Source organism: Chanodichthys erythropterus, chromosome 20 (genome assembly GCF_024489055.1).
Source record: "Chanodichthys erythropterus isolate Z2021 chromosome 20, ASM2448905v1, whole genome shotgun sequence".
Lineage (NCBI taxonomy): Eukaryota > Metazoa > Chordata > Actinopteri > Cypriniformes > Xenocyprididae > Chanodichthys > Chanodichthys erythropterus.
Genome location: NC_090240.1, coordinates 21490427 through 21514219, shown reverse-complemented (window position 1 = coordinate 21514219; position 23793 = coordinate 21490427). Strand labels below are relative to the sequence as shown.

At 37.3% G+C, this 23793-nt stretch overlaps 1 protein-coding gene across 3 annotated transcripts in view; it reads left to right on the top strand.

Annotated features, from left to right (window-relative positions):
- The window catches only part of arhgef25a (Rho guanine nucleotide exchange factor (GEF) 25a), a 107179-nt gene that overhangs the window by 41970 nt on the left and 41416 nt on the right, over positions 1-23793 (top strand). For all 3 annotated transcript variants that reach the window (XM_067370375.1, XM_067370377.1, XM_067370376.1), the window contains one exon: positions 22863-23173. In XM_067370375.1, coding sequence (XP_067226476.1) covers positions 22863-23173 — 311 coding nt within the window. The remainder of the gene's footprint in view (positions 1-22862; positions 23174-23793) is intronic.

The following is a 23793-nucleotide window of genomic DNA, read 5'->3' as shown; positions in this document are numbered from 1 at the left end:
CTAGGGGCAAATCTCACATTCTGATTCTCTCTCTTTGTCTCTCTCCCCCTAAACCAGGCTAAATTAAACTTCTGTCCACAGCTGGATACAATAACCTCCTCAACTATATTCACCTTTTCTTTTCCTCAGGATTTCCCACTCTCTCTTTCTGTCTCTGACCCCAAACTCCCCAAGGAGGTCTATAGGGAGGCTGCTGCTCAGTTGGCATCCTTGGAAGTATGTGATTTGAAATCCGCCATCTTTGCTCATGAGACCGCAGATCTTTTGAAGCTGTAAATGTCATTTGGCTAATCGGAAGGTGTAGTTACAGCACCTATCAGCCAAACCTTGACCTCTTGGAACCCCCACGGACATATCTCATCTTGTTTTCTGCACCGAGGTGCTGGAGCAGCATTGTGTTTGCTGTTTGCATCAGCGTAAGGATGGGAAGAATGAGGGGACAAGTTATTAGACGCAGAAGTGCATTCCATGCCTTGTTTAGAAAAAAAGAAAGAGGGAGGACATCGTTCTTCTGAATTCCACATTCTGCTGTTCTTTGAACATAATCGCTGCTCTAAATTGTGCTGTGATTCACAACATTACAAATGTCAGAATGAGCAAAATGCTTCTGGTGTTTATCTTGAAGGAAAGAGGAGTGTTTTCATTCACCGTTGATGTGTATTTTAGTGGTGCATTATTGAATTGTTTTTCAACACAAAGGTCTTTCTGTCACTGCTGGCAGTCTCTTGAAGTTGTTTCCCTTGAGGGTTCTCCATGGACAGTATTGGTAGACATATTTTCTTGTAGTGAACAAACAAATTGTGGTGGAGTAGAAACAGTTCTTTAACCTCTTGGACCAACAGCAGCTTGACTTCGTGTACACAGAATACAAAAAAAGGACAGATGCTCCTTGCTAAGGCTCAGAGCGAGCATGAGAATAATAGCTTGTTTATGAAATCCAGCGTGTTATCCTCTTATGCAACAAGCCAGCGACTTACTAAGAAATGCATGTCTGTATACAGTTACTTCTGACCTTGGGAGGAAATGAAATGCGTATAACGGACAGTGATTTTTAAGCGGACATTATGTGCTTTCATCTTAGAACAGAATGTGTGCTGCTTCAGCTTTATTTAATTCGCTCCTGTGGTTTTCAGCTTAAACTGCTGATCTAAGTGCCAAATGTGGCCCAATGCTGGTTTAATTAGAAAAAGAAACACGGGGAGAAAGAACGCTTACACGTAAGAGGTACCAAGTTCCAATGATTGTACTTCGATATATACCGTGGTACTGAATGATGATTGATGACTTTGACATTCAGATATCATAGCATTTACACTGTATACCTTGGTGCTTCAAATGATATCATGGTAATATCATGGTACGTTTTTAAAAAATTGGTAATTAAATGTCCAAAATCATATTGGTAATATAATATGATACCATGGCAGTTTGTGAAAAAAAAGGAAAAAAGAAAGTAACCTTGCAATGAAATATTATAGAATGTACCATGTTCCAATATGGTATGGTAAAACAATGGTACATTGAATTTTACCATGGTCCTATTGTTGATGGCTTTATGAAATTCACATGACATGGTATTTATATTGTACTACTAGGTCTCTCAAAGAATACCATGGTAATACCATGGATAGGCATATACAGTAGATATAGCCATCTGTCGTAAATCATACTGTATCCATAAATCTGTCTATGTATAAAAGATTGTAGATAGTTGAATATGATTTATGATAGATAGATAGAGAGATAGATAGAGAGATAGATCTGTACTTATTTCATTTTTCCTTTCTTTCTTTCTTTCATTCTTCTTTCCTTCCTGGCTGAAAGAAAAGAAGCAACACTTGCCATGGTTCTATTATAGTGTTTTGGGAATGTACCATGGTAATACTATGGTATTCTTGGAAGTACACTGGCTTGCCATATAGACTAAACATATACATATATTTCAGTACCATATATATTAAAGTAGCGAAGGTATTACCATTAGATTTCACTGTACTATATGGTGGATCACTGTACTTTTTTGTAAGGAGACCAGAAGGTTATCAGATGGTAATACCATGGCACATGTCTATAAAAAATGGTATTATCTCCAGCTTCATGCCAAAAAATGTGTTAAATACCATAGTATTTCTCATAAAGGTACAGAGAAAGTACTAACAAAAAGTACTGGAAAGTACCATGTTTCTGTGATCTGATAGCAGATGGTAATGGTGCGCTGATATATATTAATAATTGGTGATTTTGATACTGAGGGAAATAAAAAAAAATAAAAAAAAAGAAAGATTTTCACCTAACAAATGCAGGCTCTGCTGACACCAGCCCTTCACTCATTTGATGGTGCTCAACAGTTTCAGTCAGTCAATCTCTTAGGCTGAACATGACAGTGATTGGCTTGAGCATGACTTTAATGTGAGTGATAACAAGCTCACTGTGTAAAGTGAACTTTCAGACGTGTGTGTGCATGCATATGTCAGTCGATGCCCATAACGTGTCTCTTTGACAGCTTTTCTTTTGTGTGGTTGTCCCCAACTCTCTTCCCTTGGGGTTTAGTTGCCATGGCAATGTGACTTAGAAGAAACAGAGAGACATGGGAAGGAATGAAAATTTGCGCTGGAGGCTTAACAACCATTATTGGTCTGCACATACTGTATACAGTGTGCAATCAGTCATATTAACTACAATGCACCATATGAGTCACTGGAAGCATCATCATTTGTAAGTATATTACACAAAGCAGAGATCTTCCCATGCAGATGGTGACACCCATTAAACTACCTCAACATAACTGAGAAACAAAGCAAAATACAAAATCATTAGAATGGAAATAGTTGGCATCCCTGGTTTTTAAATTCCCAACCTGCTAAGAATCAGGCGTCCATTTAGATTATTAAATACACCAAAGACTATAGAATAACACAAGACGTGTCACTCATATTGTTTTGAATGGGAGAAAGTGTAACGCGCAATATGGCGGAATAAGTCCCGCCTTCTAAATAAGAGCCAATCGCCGACTGGTAAAGTTATCGGGTCACTTCAGCGGCCGTTAGAATCACCGGTTTCTATAGAAACAGTCAGACGCGCGCCTCTGAAGAGACGCGTATTTAGCATGCACATTAGCTTGATCCAACCTGAAAAATACTTTTTTTTTGTCATGATTCGAGCGTTTAGAAACTAAATTTATGAGCTGGTTGTTGTTAGATTTCATTGGTGATTTTAAATATGAAATTTAATCGTAAGGTTGGCGAACAGTTTTGGAGAATTTGATGTTTCCCCATTCAAAGAAATTGCATGATGCCCAGGATGCCCGTGAGGCGTTTCAAAGATGGCCGCCGAGTGAAATGAATTGTCTTAAAAAGGGACTTTGAATACACTGAGCTTTGAGCAGATCTATCTACTGTATGTATCTATGTATCTATCTCTGTATATCTATCTATCTATCTATCTATCTATCTATCTATCTATCTATCTATCTATCTATCTATCTATCTATCTATCTATCTATCTATCTATCTATCTATCTATCTATCTATCTATCTATCTATCTATCTATCTATCTATCTATCTAAAATTGTGTTACATATATATGTATAATATATGTATGTTTAGATGTTATTGTTGTTGCGTGAAGTTATTGATTGTATCGAATGGACTGTGGGAGGTCTGTGGGTATGGCGTGTGATTAGATTGTAAAAAATCTGTATTTTCTGTGGTCTCTGCAATGCATGATGCTCTGTTGTGGTCATGTGTGGGTACAGTAACAGGGAGGTGGATGAGCAGGCATCTTCAGGGAGATTTTTTTTGCTTCTAATGATCATAATTGTTGAGATCCATGCACACACAGGCTGTGCCACGTGGACACCCTCATACTGCAGGGCTTCTCTTTTGGAACAATCTCCATGAGCCATCCAATCAGTGGCATCTGGGCCCAAAAATCCTGCCACATGAACCAAAGGCTGCTGTAGGCAGATAAAAGCTTACACACCAGGAGGTCCGCCTACACACACATTGTCAAATGCATAAATGCTGTGTTTTGCAATGGAATATGAGCTACAGACACAAAGTAGTTTGAAAGAATAACTTCAGACAAATGTTTATGGACCGAAGCAATGTTTATGGAGAGTGTGCTCAACTTAATGGGATGCCAGTTCTTCTGTTATTCTCTTACTTAATTATCCCACACAGGGAACAGGTGTTGGTTTTCTCCGCCTGTGTGCCCATGTGATCAGAATGTTATTGTTGCCCAGAGCGGTGATGGAAAAAACATGCAGAATGCACACTATTACAGTGTATGGATATTTATAATGGACTCAGATAAACACAACAGAACTCTTCTTTAGAATGTATATATATTAATTCACAGTAGATTCTATTTACATACATATTCAAATACTATAGTAAAAACATGCAAAACCATAGTAGCACTAGGTTGTGTGTAAAAAAAAAATCCCGTAAAATTTACTGTAAAAAACGGCAGCTGTGGTTGCCAGAACTTTACCGTAAAAAATACGGTAGCAACATAAAGAAAAAACTACGGTAAAAAAACGTATTTCATTAACTGATATAATGTTAATTTACCAACCTAATGAAGTACTAATATCTGTTTTGTACCTTTATAATACACTGATACAGTGGTAATGAGAGGTTTTCACTGTATATTATACAATGACATGTTATTTTTCACATCCAAAAACTGTAAATTGAATGGTATTTTACTGTAAAATTACATTAAATGTACCATTAGAGCTATTACAGTTATTCACCGTATATAGTACGGAAACTTTCTGTCAACCAATTAACTGTTTTTCACCGTAGCATTTTTACAACCTTTTACAGTTAAAATCACTGTCATTTTAGCTGGTTGATTGGTGGCAGGTTTTGTTTGTGTTTGTGATGCAAGATGTTCCTGAATGGCCTCCTTGACATAATTCTTGGTAAAGCATATCATTTTTGTTGAGACTTGGTCTCTTTTCATCAGTTTCTGTCTGTCCCTGTGGATGAGTTTTGACTGGGGCAATTTGTCCATTTTTGCCATATGATGTCATTGTTTTTGAGAGTGTTCCCCTTCACTCACACTCAGCCGCAGTGCAAAAATTTAGACAGCGATTATTTGGCCTTCTGTCTGCTACATCATGAGATTCATATATCAAAATGCTAAAGCTCGGGACCAGTTGCAACAATAAAACCCTTAATTATAATATAAACTAATTATTGCTAAGTGTTTTCACAAAGAGGTTTATTGCTTGCAACCAGTTGCATTATACTGTTTTATAGCTGACACAATGTAAAACCCTGATAAGTTACGGTAACTCAAACCATTTGAGGAAACCGATTGCCATAAACCATTTAAGTTTTAAAACCAATAAGTATGAGTACTGTAAACTCATATACATTGAATTAAATTCACTTATATTTTTACATTAGAGTAAACTCAACTTAAAGATTTTAAGTTTATTTTATTCATTCAGTCTAAATTCAGGTAACAAATCTAACTAAGTCTTAACAACTAGCTAAATACGAAATTAAAGGGATGGTTAACCAAAAATGTTACATTTTGTTTTTATTTTCTCACCATTTGTTTTGTGTTTTATTTTCTTTTTTGTGGGGACATTTCAATGGTTTTTATACTGTACAAACAATATTTTCTACACTCAAAAAAATGATTCTAGCTGCTTGTTCAGTTTATTTAAATAAAATAAGCTGAACCAACACAAATCTTTAGTTTTTTACTTAATTGGCATTCACACTCAATTGTATTATGTTAAATGAAATTAAATTTGCAAAATGTTAGGTCAACCTAAACCATTTGTGTTGGGACTACATGAATCATTTATGTTGCATTGATTGAACCTGGGCAGTGGATTTCTAGTTCCCAGCATGCTTTGCATAGGGAAAGATTGGGACAGTAAATGTTGAACTTAAGTGCTGTTTAATGTGTTTTTTAGTAAAGGGAAATACCTTTTAAAGTTTGAAGTTCAGTTATATTTGACATTTAAAAGAGTTTATGTTATGTCGATTTTTTGAGGTTACCATTATGCTGAAGTGTAGACCTTGTGGTTAGGCTCTAGGTGGCTATGTAAAACAAATTTATATTGTTTTCAACGAGCATTAACTGTGCTCAAGCCAGTAATGAGAAGTTCTTTATCTGATCATTACTTGCATGCTATAAATGTTATTTAGCATATGAATAAGTGTTATTTTAGTTTTTATAGAAATATAAATAAATTACTTGGAGGGCCAGCACAAATTTTACACAGTCTACATATGGTCATCAGCTTTTCCCCTCTCAATGGTAATGAAACATGTATGTCTGTGTACAACAGCTACTCAAAACCTAAGCACAAGCGCACATCTTCACCATGATGGTAACAAAAAAAAAAAAAAAAAAAGCACTGGTTGGATCAACAAGAATGAATTATGTTCAGGAAACATACACAGAATACGTCAAATGAAACTGGTGTGATCTCATTCAATTAGGATGAATTTCACTCATTAGTACAATTAACCTAGCTTAAGTTCAAATAAATCAGTTCAACTGTGTGGAAATAGGTGTCATAATTGAATTAAGTTAGACCAACAAGTTATTTTTTTGAGTGTATATATTTTCTATCTACCCAACCCATCTACACCTAAACCAACCCATCACAGGAAACTGCACATTTTTACTTTCTCAAAAAAAAAAAAAAAAAAACTCATTCTGTATGATTTATAAGCCTTTTTAAAAATGGGGATATGGAGTAATGTCCTCATAAGTCACCCTCTCCTTGTAATACCTATGTCATACCCATGTCATTATACAAATTTGTGAAAAATACACATACACACAAAAAGATATTTTGAAGAATGTTTCAAAAAGTCCATTGTACCCCACTGACATTCATTCTATATAGATAGCTTTTTTGTGTGTTCCTCTTATTTGGATGGGTGAGAAAATTATTTTCGTTTTTGGGTGAACTATTCCTTCATCCCCCCCCCATACCCGTTAAATATTGTTTGGTTTAGTCATAGCAGATATTTTCTGTTGTCAATGCTTTCTACATGTTTGATTTGATTCGCTCACATAGTTTACATCAATGAAGGACAAATATTGTTCTCACATTTTGATTTAATCAGCGTCTTATGATACAGTTCCTAATAAAGTTACCGATCCACTGGCGAGTAACTCTGCACACGCTCTAGCTCATTCACACATCCCTCTCTTGTATTATTGACATTCACATTCAGGATTCTGTGGTGCTTTCTAAAGCTGACACTGAAACGATAAATCTGAGTCATCTGGAACCGTCAAGCTCATCATTCACTCCGTTAGTGACCCCCTCCTCTTCCACTCTAACAGCAGTCAGGGTCCGTCTGGATGAGTGCGTCAGCAGTGAGGGGTGATGTCGGGGTTGAATCAGGTTTTTAGTCTGGGGTGTAATTTACATCTCTTTTACCCCTCATTTGTACTGTCAGCAGGGCCCGAGCCAGGAAAGCAGATAGCCATGGTCTTGGTCTTGCGCAGCAGTTTAGCGTCTGTGGTGGAAAATGGCAAGAGGATGAGGGGGAGAGGCTGGGGTTGCGGTAGGAAGGCTTTTGGGAGCAGCCGGGCAGGAATGCTGTGGTTTCTTCCACTGACCAGTAGTTCATCACAACTGTGGAGTTTGTGCCATGCCTCTCAATTCCCACACCATCATACAGACAGCATTAACAGAGTGGTAAGCCTCTTACTCAAACGCCCTGGAGCGTGAGACTGCTATCGCTAGTGCATTTAGCATTTTTTATGGCCAGTTTCACTTTTTATAGTCATCAAAATGCACCAAATCCAGTCATTTCATCAGATTATGGAGTGGAATTGAGGGAAGGTCATGTGACCTCAGCATGTGCGCACACTACTGATCTATATAGAGAACTGGATTGCTCATCAGCTGATGGATGAGACACCTCAACATTTGTATTACAAATGTCACAATTATTCTTCTGAAATCTGGATACAGATTTATGCTTTCTAAAGCATAAATCTGTAACTTAATTTGTCATGTGGGCTACAGTTATTTGCTGTGGTTATGAAATTATTTTGTGTTATAGCTATAATATTGTTTTTATTCATACAGTAACTGTAAATGAGTCAACGGTGTTTTCATTAACAGCATGTATTTCGAAGCAGTAAAGATAACATCTTAAATGTTAGTTAAATTAATAATTAGCTCAACATATACAAATAACACAATTCATATGTAAACCGTCATGCTAGTAAAAAGCCATAGAATTTGAGCTGACCTGTAGCTTTTTCTTATTGATTTCTATATATTGCTTATCCTGCCTGAAAAGACCATGAACATTAAAGATAACATTCAAAGTCATCATTTAATAAACATACATATATCTTAAAAAAACTATTCATGTGCCACTGATACACTGCAAATCGTCAAAAAGTCAATGATACCCTCTGTTGGTATTGAATTGCAACATGGCCGCTTGAACGCTTCTGGTGGCTTCACCGCCTGACGGCAGTTTAGAACGCATTGAGCAATCCAGTTAGATCAGTGGCACACACTTAAAATAGTTATCTGTGTGACGGTTCAACTTTTCTCATTCAGTCTGTCTCCTGAGAAAGCGTCTGATATGCCGAAATGGTGCTGTGGCAGATGACTCTGTTGAGAGGACTGAAGTGCACGTATCAGTGTTCAGACTGGATGTTTTGTGGCTATAGGCTATACTTAGTCAGCCTGACTGTGTTTGCTATACGTGCGTACTTATACTTCCATAATATCCGGACACTTTTGTGTTTTTCTGCGTGTTATTGTGTGTTCAGCTCTTGCATTTGCAGCCTCTTAAGATCCTTTTCCGTACTCAGGAACAAAAGATCAATAAATCCAGGGATGGTGACTTCTGGAACACACAGGGTTTGTTTATTTGTATGTGGTTCTTCATTTATGGCCTGTGGCTTCACACAGTATTCATATTGGTAACTCACAGAAGATTGCTTCTTTTTGCTTGCGCCATAACCACAAATCTGTTCTTCATACTTGTGGGGGACTGATGATGGATCAGGAGGCTACAATGTTTTAAAGCCACATTAAAATGTACAAAAAATGGTAAGATATCCAAAAGTCATAAAATTACAAAATTAAAAGAGATTAGAAATATTTTGCATTACGAGAAAATAGGAATAGTGCTATACTTTCATAATTTTTACTTTATTCTTAAAATATTACTACATTAATGTCATAATGTGATTTTTAATTCTCAAAACATTTTTCCCTCAATTTAAAAAAAAAAAAAAAAAAAAATGGGAATCATACGGTGGCATAAACATACAGCTCTGATCTACTTGAATGGGAAAAATGGAAATTTCTCTGTAATTGGGCAGGGTGGGGGCAGTGCAGGGCATTGGTGGTTGAAGGTCTCTGGGGTTGAGGAGGCTGACAGTGACTGTGCTATGCTGCAGGATGGGGGGAGTGAAGGAGAGCAAAAGAGCATGTGGCTGAGAAAATGCAAAGGAGAACGACAGGGAGGGTGGAAGAGCAACGGAGGAAACAGCCAAGTGCCAGTTCTCATTAATTAAACAAACATACGAAAAAGAGCGATTAAAGGGACAGTTCACCCAAAAATAAAAATGCTGTCATCATTTACTCATTCTTATAATCTTCAAAAACCATTCGACTTTCTTCCAGAATACAAAAGTAGAAATTTTGAAAAATACAGTCCCCTTTGCAATTACAATGAATGGGGACTAGAGCTTTCAAGCTTCAAAAAGGACCCAAAAGCATCCTAAAAGTATCATAAAAATGGTCTATGTGACTCATGTGTTATATTAGGTATGTACAATATTTTTGGTGAGAAACCAACTGAAATTTAAGTCATTATTTACTGAAAATATTGCCATCCATTGCCAACAGCTGCTGCCGGATCATTGAGTCAGTGAAATTACTCAGATAAATCTTATTTGTGACCACAAACCACAAAACCAATCATAAGTTGCATGGGTATATTTGTAGCAATAGCCAACAATACATTGTATGGGTCAAAACTATCAATTTTTCTTTCATGGCAAAAATCATTAGGATATTTAGTAAAGATCGTGTTCCATGAAGAAATTTTGTACATTTCCTACCGTAAATATATTAAAAAATTATTTTTGTGAGTGGATATGCATTGACTTAATTTGGAAGTCAATGCATTTGGACTTCATTTTCTCAATATTTTGATTTTTTTGCACCCTCAGATTCCAGATTTTCAAATAGTTGTATCTCCTAACAAACCATACATTAATGGAAAGCTTATTTATTCATCTTTCAGATGATGTATAAATCTCAATTTCAAAAAATGTACTCTTATGACTGGTTTTGTGGTCCAGAGTCATATTTGTGAACTAATGGTTAGTGACTGAATCATTCATGAATCAGACTACTACTTTAATGAATGTGATCTTTTTAGTGAGTCTATTTCTCACAGAACCGTCTTGAAATATAGTCTTTGAACTATTTTTATGATACTTTCATCATGCTCTTTTTGAAGTTTGAAAGCATTAGAAACTCATATAGGTTTAGAATGATCTTTTTAACTAAAGAAGCACAAAAAGGGGAAAAAACGATTAAAACCTTGAATAAGGCTGTGACCATAAACATCAGGCTGCATTTAACAGTCTTGCTGCATTGCAAGGAAAAACTAAGCCAGGAAATGGCTGTAATCACAGCCAGCCAGGAAAACAGCACTTTGAACGAGAGCGAGAGATGGAGTGTGTGGCCACGAGCTCAGAGCAAATGATTTTAATGGTGCAGTGCAGTACAGTACGGTCCGATCCGGAACGACGTGTTACGTGTCTGCTCTGTCCGTCCTTCAGTGCCACTACACACACAGACCTGTCTGACGCTCAAACCGTTCCATTTCCTCTGCGTAGGTGAAATACAATCTATAGGACAGGCCTGGGTTGAGAACAAGTGGTCGAGAGCGAGACAAAGAGCAGGAACTACATACTTCAGGACAAAAGAGAAAAATAGACACTCCACATGATTCTGCATTTGTGGCTCCACTCGCACATCATGGTTGAATGATGCTCTAATTGTAGAGTGAGAGGACACTACAATTACACTACGCAAGCAGTCTTGACACATTTGAAGGATAGTTCACCCAAAAATTTAAATGTACTTATCCTCATGTTGTTCCAAACCCATTTGACTTTGCAGAACACACACAAAAAAAGAGATTAAAATAAGGAATATCTTTATTTTAGTTGTCTTAGTGTATTTCAAAGCTTGTTTTGTCTTATTTTAAACCATTTTAAAGGGATAGTTCACCCAAAAATAAATATTATGTCATCAATTACTCACTTTCAAGTTGTTCCAACCCTGTATGAATTTCTTTCTTCTGCTCAACACAAAAGAAGGTATTTTGAAGAATGGCATTAACCAATTAATGGGCCCCATTGACTTACACAGTATGGAAAAAAAACTTTAAAAGTCAATGGGGCCCATCAACCATTTGGTTACTGACATTCTTAAAAATATCTTCTTTTGTGTTCAGCAGAAGAAAGAAATTTGAACAGGTTTGGAACAACTTGAAGGTGAGTAAATGGTTTTCATTTTTGTGTGAACTATCCCTTTAAATCATTATAAAGAAAAAAGGGACAATTGTGAGTCCTGGTTGAGAACTAGGTGTATTTTTACTGAAGGTTAGGGAAGGACACATTGTCCATCCAGGAGCAAACTTGCTTCTTCAGTGTCGGTGCAAATGAAAAAAAAACAAAAAAAAAAAACACCTGGGTTAGGTGCAATCTCCAGAAATTGGATTATAGCTATATTAGATAGCTGCAAAGTGGAAGTTGATGGAAAACCAAATTGTTCATGACACATTTATTTAGCTAGAGCGTTTTTTCCCCTCCAAATAATGTCCTCACTACAGTACATAACATCGTTATATTTTCCAAAGCCTTTTCCAGTGAAGTTCCGCTCTAGCCTTTAAACTTTCAGATGGCATCTAGTTATCTGCATATTACAGTCAGTGTTTCTATTACAGTCCATATCCACCTGGAATTGTAAACAAAATACTTATGTATTTGGATGTCTACCTTTTCCCATCCTATATGAAGAAAGCATCAGATGCAGTAACTCCACCCCTGTCCAAATGCAGTGACTGTGGCTGTGCCAAACAAAAGCTGACTAAAGATCTGCAGGTCTCCAGAGGCCTGAGCCTCTCTGAAAATTGCCTCCCATTAGAGTCAACACACTCCCTCCTGCAGCGTGGCTGCATCAGCACTCTACCACAGCCAATCAATAAGTGGAAATGGAGCCCAAATTCCTGGAAAGATGGACTCCAAAACACTGGTCTTCACATGCACATATTATCACAAACATTTCTACATGAGTTCAAGCAGTTACATATTTTATGGCTAATGAGATTCTTTCTTTATGAGCTGTGTTACATAAGGCAAATATACTGAACAAAGTGACATTATCAGTATCACTATCAGCTATAAAGATCATTCATATTACCACTCACATTCTCATTTGTTATAAGCACAAACTTCACAAATTTAGTAAGGTTTATACTTTCAAGAATAACTCAGGATACATTATATAAAACCAAATGTCCTTCCAAATTTTCGTGCAGAATTGGGCTATACTCTTACACTGTTGCTGTGGGTTGTTTTTTTGACCAAGGACCTTGATTTTTACCCCCTCGCAACATGGTTTTTACAAGGGGATTGCACCCCGGAATATGATTTTTACCCCTGGAATACAATTTGGCCGTGATTGGGTGGGTTTTCAATAGCAGTTGGGCTGATTTCTTGTTACGCAAATTTGGCAACCCTAATCTTATTGACTGCTGATGTTTAAATATTTATTATATTAAATTATTATATTATTTATGTTATGTGCTCATATAGAGTCCACTATTGATATTACTAAATTAATACATATTTTAATTCATTCAATGAAACATCATTTTGAATTTAAAGGTTTGAATTGTTGAATTGATGATTGAATTTAATGTTTCTCTTTTGCTTTATTGAAACTAAAAACTTTATTTTGAAGTTTTGAAATCCCAGATTTTCCATATTGGTCTCAAACATTTTGCTTTGATCATCATTAAGGACTAAATGTATGCCTCCTCCTCAGATAATAGAGTCTGAGAAGTTTTTAAGAAGTGACTTAGAATCTGCATTATCCCAGAGCACGGAGATTGTGAAGCTCAGAGAAGGGAACAATCCCTTCTGTTGCACCAGACTTATTATAAAGACAGGGCTCAAAAGAGAGTGAGATAGAAGAAGGAAGAGAGATTTAGAAGAAGGAAAAGGATTGTGGAGCCAGAATTGGAAGAACAGCACAGCATTAGCTAATCACTGGGGATGAGGGGAGCTCAGGCTTAATATTTTGCTTAATTCAGATTTTAATTATCAATTTTGTTGAACGGTGCGGTGGCAGCATTATCAAAATGCCTCTTTGTAATCTCCTGGCTCTCAGACACACCATTACAGGAATGAGTTCACACACACTCTTCAGACTGACAGGAGAACGGTTTTTCATTCCAATATTACATTCCCTCCTCTCCCTGTCAGAGTGATGGAGAGAGACGCAGTTAACCCAGTCAGAAACAAATCTAGAAGGCCTTTGCAGTGCCTGAAGGGTATTATGTTAATTCCCTGGATCCCCCATTGGTGAAATGCTGGGTTATCTTGGTGTAGCACAACTCCTGAATCGCTTAGTTTACAGAATTCCTCTGTTCAGTGGCAGTCCAAGGAAGGAAGGGTGGCATGATTGATGTGACATGGAACACCAAGACATGGTTATGTTGTGTTGGTAAGGGATACAGGAAGTAAATCATGTTGTTAAACATGGCATGTTGAAATGGAATATGAATGGGAATGAAAGGAATGGTTTAGGAAAAGTTGTGTTTTGTGACAAACCAAAAATAAATAATTACATGATTCATATGAAATTATTTTATATACCGGTATGTATGTATATATATTTTACATATGAATGATGATATTGCATATAGCATTGTATAATACTGTATAAATTTCATTTCATAGCATGTATTGATTAATGTCCTTTGATTTATGAAACATGTTGAAATATTAATATCTATACACAGTTCTGTCACAAAACTCTAGATGGCACAGACTGGTGGCTCGCAGACGCAAGCTGATGATAATTGCAGCGTTAACTACTTGGCTCAAGCTGATTGGTCCATGTCACTTCTGCAGCCAATGAGCTTGTTGCTCACACATTTAAATGGCTGGTTACATTCACTATAGTAGTTTGCAGTGCGCTTCAGAGTTTCTCTAAAACCTCCACCTTCCCCAGCTCCACCTGTATAGATCTGCTATGGGTTATTGACATATGCTATTTGCACAGAAGCACAATGTCTTACTTGCAACAGTGTATCGGCGTATATTGGCAGTAGCAAGTTCCTGTACTTTCTCTGCAGCAACAGCAATAATCTACAGCAACAGCAATTCAGCAGCAGCATAGCAGATCCAAGACCAAAAACATTAACTTTGTCATATCCATTACCATGTCATTGTCATATCCATTACTAACAATCTTCTGAGAGTTGTCATGATAGAAATGAATGGATACTATTTTTGTCGCATTTCAAACATTGATTATATATATATATATATATATATATATATATATATATATATATATATATATATACCCCATACATGGAATCCTAATGGAATCATAACATTTTTATGAGTGATTCATACTGAATATTTTCATACTATATCCAACCCGATCTCATGGCAATTTGTACGTATTTTATGTGGTGGCTAATTCGTATGAATTCATATGACCTCAGTCATACGAATTCATATGTGTTTTGCTAAATTGTACATATTTTACGAGTTGACAAATTCATATGAATTCATATGAATGACCTACCCCAAACCCCGCCCCTAAACCTACCTTTCACTGGGGTTTAGACAAATCGTACGAATTAGCCACCTTGTAAAATACGTACGAATTGGTCATGAGATAGCGTTGCTATTTTTTTTTTAAATTCTGATTTGTTCAGTTCCAATGTAAATTACAATTCTGCATCCTGCCTTCTCCCTCATTCAGAAACTGAATTTAAAAGTCATTCTCTGTTCTACATGGTGTTCAACTCTAGTTTGTTGGACTGAGTATATGTTGCAGGCCTGGAGTCAGACACATGCCGCATGAAATCATTCTTTCTATAACGTACAGATCCTTGCAACAATGCACAAAGTTATATAGAATTATTTTTGCTGTCTTGTTTACAGCCTGTTTTCAAGAGATATGACATGTTGGTTTTTCTTTCTCTGTCTCTTCCTGTATCCACTGTGCCTTAAGCTTGTGTTTATTCAAGACCTTTTCCCTTCCCTCCTATTTTGAGCCCCTGCTCTCCTCTGTCCATTCATCTCTCCATCTCAGATCCCCTTACACTCACCCCCCACTCACGCTTTCATGTTGACTTTGTTGCTGAGTGCCGGCGAAGCAACCCACCAGCCGCTCTGAGCTGAAACACATGCTCTCCTGAAATGATGGTCGGGCCTGCCTGCGGGGGGCTGTGGGGAATTCTGTGTTTTTTTCTGTCCAACTGAGCCAACCTTAGATAACCATTCAGTCTGGGTTGTTTCATGCAGGGTTGTTTTCACTGCGCTCTCTCGTTTCCGTCTCGCAAAGCTAATGTGTTGTGTAGGCACTCGTTTTGCTGGAGAGGTGTCCTACGATGTAGACTGGAGTTTCTGGGGCCAGTGGCTATCTCCTGTATGCACAAAACAGCAGGGGTTTTTTTTGTACTAAAAGGCCGTTCAGTAGCCCTGAGGTCTGGGAAATCCAAAAAACCATTAGGCCTGTTTCTCTGCCCATATTAACAGGTGACAGGAGAATTCACACTGTGTTTCTATTCAGTAAATCGGATTGAATCCAGATTATTTAAGCAGTTTATTGCTATGGCTTGGGCTTTTGCTTCTGTTCTGTGTAGTTTAATTAACATTTGAATGTAAATGTGACCCCACTCCTCATGTAAACTAAATTTCAAACATCATTTGTCATTTTTCTTTCCCATGAAAAATGTACTGTATATTCTGGAAAAAAAATCTTACCAGGGTAATCCTTATGAAAGTTTTGGTAACCATGTTTTTGCCGGATTGATTACCATTTGTTTAATCACAGTTTTACTACAAATACACAGCAAGATCCCCAGAGTTAAATCAACTCTGCTCGGATTACATATGGTCCCTCTCTATTTAGTGTTAAAGTAACACTGAAGCAGAGTTAAAGTTAGTGAGATAATTAAGTGATTAATTTAGTTATGATTGAGCATTAGTGATGAACACCTGCTGTTAACAAGCAGAATCACTGAAGAGAAACACTACAAATGACTTCCAGCCACAGTCTTAGATGAAATCAACTGAAGATAAAATACATTAAATCTCTCAGGATCTGATTAAACAACTCCACAAACAGCATATTATCTCATTAACTTTAACTCTGCTTCAGTGTTATTTTAACTCTATGTAGAGAGGGACCATATGTTCTCTGAGCACAGTTGATTTAACTCTGGGGATTTTGTTGTGTACCAATGAACTATGGTTAGTGTAGCAAAACCATGATTAATTTGTGGTTACCACGGTTTAACTAATCATGTTTTTTTTGTTTTTTTTCATTTTATTTGTAGTAAAACCATGGTTAATTTTCATAATACAGATACAGGTTTAAAGGATATTGCATAAAGATATCTTATTATATATTCTCACTAGTTTCTCCTTCGCTGAAACTATCTAGCTATTAAGAGTTTAGAAAATCCTTTCTAATGTGATGAGCACTCAGTCAGTGTCATATTAAGAGGATCCCTCTCCGTACACCACCAGCACTTAAGCATAGCTTTGCAGCTATCAAATCAATTCAGCCCCTCTGTTTACCAGCAATCAAAATGGAGCATCTCTTCCTGCAATTTCTCTTCCTTGCTGCACAAGGTGTGTGTTACAGTTTTTCAAAAAACCTTGGCTCTCCATTCGTATGCTTGAGCTGTACAATTCTGGATTATTAATTTTGTTTTTTTTTTTGTTTCAAATAGATATCACGATTCTCCTGTGATTCTGAAAACAACTAAACAAAATACATTTTTAACAGTCACTTGTCAAAACAATGTAATCGATACAATCGTTAAAGGTGTAATATGTAAGATTTTTGCAGTAAAATATCCAAAAATCACTAGGACAGTTTTATATATTTTGTTCACTTAAGCACTTACAATATCCCAAATGTTTCCAACTATTTGTAAATCGTGAGAAAATTGCAATTTTAACCAAGGCTCCAGGCCGTGTGAGGAGTCGCCTGTCAATTGCGTTATACCCGCGTTACCCTCGGTTTCCGGTTTTATTTTGTAGAAACCATGGAAACACCAAAGACGTTTTAATATATTACACGTTTTTATAGGCAAGGGAACAACTGTTTTGATATATTTATAGACAAAAAACTAATTGTTGTTATATAGCTCAACACGTTTAGTCTTATTGTTAAAATACCATGAGTACCATGCTTTACCATGCCTCAGAGAAAAACAGTATTTTGTCAAATAGCTAACATAGCATCATCAGATGCAGCTTTATTTTTAGTAACAGTAATACATCATTTTCTCCATCATTCAATACGTTTTAAAATTAACTGCATGCCATTTATCAACACAAGCCATCCAGCATTTAATATGATATTCTTATTTCACTGCAGTGTGTCTCAAACAAGTGTCTCACAGCAGCCACCAAGTGAACGCACAGAATAACGTTATAACATAATTTTCAACACACTCAAATGTATCTAATATGATAAACAGAGCTGCGTCACCTCATACGCTTGACTGGAAAAGCGGAAGCAGCACCGGGGACTGTGTCATAATAAAAGTCCCGCTGCTCGTGAGGCGTGTGTTGCGCAATCGCTCCAGTGACCTCGTTCAGCTCCCACAACACTCAGTCCTGCTCTGCTTCATACTACAGTAACGTTAATAATCGCATCCATGAACATGATTTCTTCCCGAGCCCTATCCCTATTCTTTTGCACCGTCTGTTGAGGTGAAGGCCACATGTCCCAAGATTCCGCGCTCAAACTTGGCGTCATCAAGCTACGCCTTTGTTTTGAATAGGCCTCTAGCAAACAGAATTATTACATACCGCACCTTTAAATGAAGTGCTGAGTTACTTTCAAAAGGTGATTTGCTCTATTTTGATCGCTAATGTAGACATCAGTGCTTATATCCAAACTATAAACTTTTATCTGTGTATTTCTGTGATAATTTGAATACTTGTTGTAACAGAAATAACAATACTGTGACAGCTGCTCTCTCTGGGTCAGCTGCAGCCCGAACACACATTTGAATGTTCCGGTGTGATTTTGTTAAAGGTTTAATAGACAAATCGTTGTCATTTTGGAATAAGATTGCGTGGATGTTTAAATCGAGATTGCAACCTTTTAACGATCAATCGTGCAGCTCTGCTTTGTTGCATTGCATAATGTTACTTCAACAAATAGGCAGATTTTCAATCTGCATGTGGGATATAATGATGAATAACGCATTGTTTCATGTGGGTGTTACCTCTGATTTGTGGAGGATACGGTAAGCAGTCGTTGCCGGTTCCCAACAGCCTTCAGTTCCTGATAACATTCAGTTCCCTGCTCAAAAAAAAAAAACAGGGTAATGAATTAGGTTTTGCTTTTTCATAACTGCCACTCTTTCTTAATCTGTCGGATCCATACTGAGTGTGGAATGAAACCATTCCTCTCTTTTGTGCCCCGTGTGGAGGAACAGTCTGGCATGTTGTTCACACAGAGAGCTGCCCCCCTCCAAGCACACAGCAGCATAGTATCAGGAAAGCAGATTTGCCCTGCTGTTTAGCCAGCAATAAGAGTTATAATCCCTCCACTTTAGGTTCTGCTGAATTCCATTTGGGTTGAGGTCAGCGCCATTATTTCACTGATTATTCCCCGATGAAAGTGGAAAGTTTGTGGATTAGTTCTCGACAGGGGTTATTTCTTTGTGTATCAGCACAAATTCTAGGTCAGTTCTGCTACACAAAACATTAGCTTAATAAATTAGTTGGACCTCTACATTAACCCTTGTGTTTTGTTTGGAGTCTGAGAGACCCCCAGTCCATTTTAACAGTTGATGTTAAATTTAGTTATTTCGAGCATTTATTTTGCATCCAAAAAGTTTTCAAAGCAAAATCAATCATTTGTTTTGTCAAAGTTTTTTTGGTAACAGATCAATACAAAGCATGCAACATCCATCATTACCTGTTGACCCCATCCATAGCACTTAAACTTTTTAATCCTCGCAAAATAATTGGACGCACATTCTAAAACAAGGTTCTCAAACAAAACCCTTTGAAGCGCTTGCAAAAAAGTTTCACAAGTAAACTGTTTTCTTGCACAAACGAAAACGGTTTTGAGAGCAAAACTGTTTGAGACTTTTTGTTTGACTTACAATGCACAATAATGCACAATTTTTTGGATGCACAATAATGTCTCAAAATAACTTTCTAGTATTTTTTACAATGTGTTTTTGCTGAAATCAAACTGAATCCAAACAAAACCAATTTAAGTCACATTTCTGGATAAAATGAATGTCTAATCTGGATCATATTAAAGCTGCCTACTAAGTAGACAGTTCAGTACACAGTAAACCCTAATGCTCAAAATAATTAATTGGTTTCAATAGGACAAACTTAAATTAAACAAATTAGTTTGGTCAAATTATCTTTTATGAGTATTTAGCACTCTCTCTTTCTTTCAAGTTCACAGAACTGATATAATTTAAGTAAACTGAACTGTTTCATTGCTTTAAGATTTTTTGAAGTAATTTAGTTTAATTTAGACAAACTTATGTTTAACTGAAACTGGGCTGAGATTTGTTTCCCAGTATTCTCTGCCCATGGCACTCGAAAGGGAGAGTAAATGCTAAAATTAAGTGTTATATAATGTTTTTTTTTGTGCAAGATTAATGTTTAGTGGGAAATTTAGTAGCTGTTAATGTTTTGTTATGCTAATTTAGAAGAGTTTGTGTTAATATGGGTTTTTGGAGAGTTACCATAATGGTGACAAGTGCTACATGCGGCTTGGTTTAAGAACAGGTATGTTAAAGTGTTATACAATGCTATTATCAATTAGCATGTTGGCCTTTTCTGTATTATCTAGTTATAGCTAGCTAAGTTTCCACTAATAAAAATGTTTACGTTGAGATTACATGATAATTTTAAGTTCAATGTATGAATTAGTTTACTCAAATCAATTCAAGAACAATTAAAATGTTTGAGTAAAAAATAAAAATCTGCTAGTTCTGCTAACTTAAACTTTGAATTTCTTAACTTAGAAATTATGTAACCGATGGCCTCAATTTTTTGGAGTTTTGCCAACTTATTCAGGTTTACAGTATGTCATAATAACATTAAAATAATTTAAAGGGGAAATAAAGCTTAACTTCATAATTACTATTAGAAAAATAGTGGTTTAGCAATGGTTTGCCAGGTACTGACACATCCTAACATCTTGGCACAACACCGTGTCTCTCTGGGCGAAGTGTGTTTGTTTGCGTTTGTGTGTGTATGTGTTTGTGCCGTCCTGTCAGGCAGTATTTGGCTGAATCAGGGGGTCAAACGGGGACTAGATTAGAGAGACTGAATCATGTGAAGCCTGTCCTTTCTGCTGCTGATAACCTCAGACAGCCACTGTTCTGGGTCAGGAAGAGAGTAGTGGGGGGCGTGAGGCACAACGTGGAGAGAGAACAAAAAAAGTTGGTGACCTTCCTGTGGACGAGGATTAAAGTGTGCTTCCTGTGCACATCCCCCTCTGTTCTTTTCCCAGGGTCCCTCTGACACCAGCACCGCAGTCTCAGCCTGAGCCTCAACTTTGGGGTGGGGTCTATATTTAGCTCTCCAGGGTCACACGACAGCTTGGCTAACCAATGTATCATCTCAAAGTCTGCCCTAAACCAGTTTGAGTAGTCCTCATGTGATTAACACTAACTGGGAAGTGTGGCACGAGGCCTGTCAGCACCGGTCACTAACACCAACTCATTCAACAATGATAACATACTTAAAGGGTTCTCATGTTAAATTTCTGTACACCCAACAGGTGCATGTGCACATTATTTTTAGGATATTACATTGCAAAAGCATCTCCATACATTTTTTTTTTTGTAATAAACTAGCGATTCATCACTCTGTTAGCGTATCTTTGCTCTTCCTAACGATTTACTCGCTGTCATGATCACAAGTTGGAGTGCCCTATTGCTTTACCGCTTTTGGACTTTATTTCCCATAAACCACTTCCCGGACTCATTATCCCGTTATTGCATTCAGCTGTTATGTGTTTGATCATTTGTGTATGTCTATTTACACCCTGTTTGTTTCTGCTTTTGTTATTGAGGTTTCATTTACGGTCACCTTGCTTCTCTATTTGTTTTTCCCTTGTTTTTGTATGGACTGTTTTGTGGATTTTGACCCTTGCATGTTGGATTACGTTTCTGGATCACCCCATTAAAGCTGCACATGGATCTTACCTTCATGTCTCTGTGCCATACATGACACTCGCACCTAAAAATCTTTGAGTAAAGTCAAGTGTGCCTTTATCAAAACCAGTTGATGCACAATAAACTGCTTTGGCCTAGACTACATTTGATTGGTTATTTTGGGTGTATGCAACCGTATATAATGTGATGTGATGCACATCATTTTTGTTACTATGAACTATAGTGTCAATGCAATATCTAACTGAAATAATCCATTACAAAATACCAGTTTTTCATAGTTTGGGACAATTTACAAAAGTGGCATGATTAAGATTAAAGATGTAATACTGTATGTGCAGAAAGAAAACTTAAGGTAATTATTTCCTGATAACAGAATATATTTGTCATTTCTCATCAAGCTGTAATTTTGTCAAATTATGCTTAAAGTGTGTTAATATTATTTAATTGTGTGTATTTGGGATATATAAAACTAGCTATGAAATTAGCCTTAGCAAGACTAAGGGCAAGTCTGTCACCCTTCGTTGCGTGTTCTCGAGGGCAGGGTTTATGTAAATTTTAGGGTTAGTGATGTCAAGAAGTAGTCGTTGTAGTCCCTCCCAACCATTTGTTGTAGTCCTTAAACAGAGGACTCTTTAAAAGAAAATATCTCCCTTTGCATTGAACTTTGAGCGTCGTAACTTGCAGATGTTGTTTATGCTCTAACTTCAACATTAGACACTAACTAAAGTTAAAAAAGTGAAATCATAATCAACCACCCCTTTAAATAATTTGATAATATAGAATAGAATATAATTCAGGTGTCTAAGGCCCCGTCCACACGGAGATGCGTTTCTGTGTATACGCACAAATTTTGTATCGGTTAGGCGTTTCGTCCACATGGATACAGCATTTTCGGAAGGTGAAAACGCGTTTTTTTGTTTTTAGACTAAGGGCAAGTCTGTCATTTTTTTTTCTTAATTTGTTGTTTCCTAACTGTAATTTCCAACAGAATATGAAATACATTATATAATTTGATGTGGTAGAAATGAAAATGTAGTGAAAATGAAAAAATTTACATTATTTTTGATCAAATAAATGCAGCCTCAAACATTAAAGAATCTTACCGACCCCAAACATTTTAATGATTGTGTATTTGGTGAAAGTCCAAAGGGTCCAAAAGTGCCCTTAGTTGAAGAAACTGGTCACAGGCCTGAAGTCTGAGATGGGAAAAATTCCTCTCAATGTCTCAGCTATGGGCCATATTTAGTGTTATAGTGTGTTTATGTAGAGCGTGTTTATATATAAGGCAGATTTATTTTGTTTTCCCTCACTGTCGTCCTCTCAGATGGTTATTCCCGACTTAATTCCTCCTCCCTCTCTCTCTCTTCACTCCCTCTCTGTCTGTACAGACTCATACTCAGCCGCTGGCAGTGAGGGCAGTATCTCCACCTCGGTGGCCTCTCTGCCGCCCCAGGCTTCGGGTAGTTCGGCCCCAAACTCCCCTGGCTCTCGTCGCTCTGTCAGCACCCTGAAGAAGTGGCTGACCAATCCGGTGCGTAAACTGAGCTCCGGGGCGACCGGAACGGCCAAAGGGGAGCGGCAGGTCCGCAAACTGGAAGGCAAACCACCGCCTCCACCCACTAGGAGCAGCCAAGACCTGGGCAGCCCACAAACAACAGAGGAGCAGTTCACCATCCTGCCAGTCATTGACAAAGAGCTGGTGAGGAAAATGTTGTGATGTGGGATGTTTTACTCAAGCCACTCAATATTTTTCATAATTAAGCCTTCGTATTCTGTGTATAAAGTCGCCATGAAATCAGAATTGGCCATTTTTTTTAATGAAATGTTGCAGTGTTTATTATAAATGATTTATCAGTGAACATTATTATAATCTGTAATCAACATAACTTCCCCTCTGTCTTGCGACAACATCTCTTCTCTGATGCCGTGTTTACTGGCGTGAGGGTGGGGCAACCTGTCACTCACATGAGATCCACCAATAGCAAAACACAACGATCCAATCAATTCCCGATCATGCCCCGCCCTACATTTTTTTCTTGTTCATAAGCTACTGTATTTCATCCGGTTATACATCACAATATAAAATAACAGGCTGTCTCTCACTGAAAACATCAGTTTACATCACAGTACAGATGTCTCTGTTTTTCATAATGCTGTGTGAATTGCACCACACTGTGCGGCCAACTGCTCACTATAGCCTTGTGGTTCGCCTCTGTTCGAAAGAACTGTTCGATGTGACCTTTAATCACTAGGACCCTCTAACACACCCGCACATCATAGTCATAGAGAGAGAGGAATTATGGGTCAGCTCCATTTTGA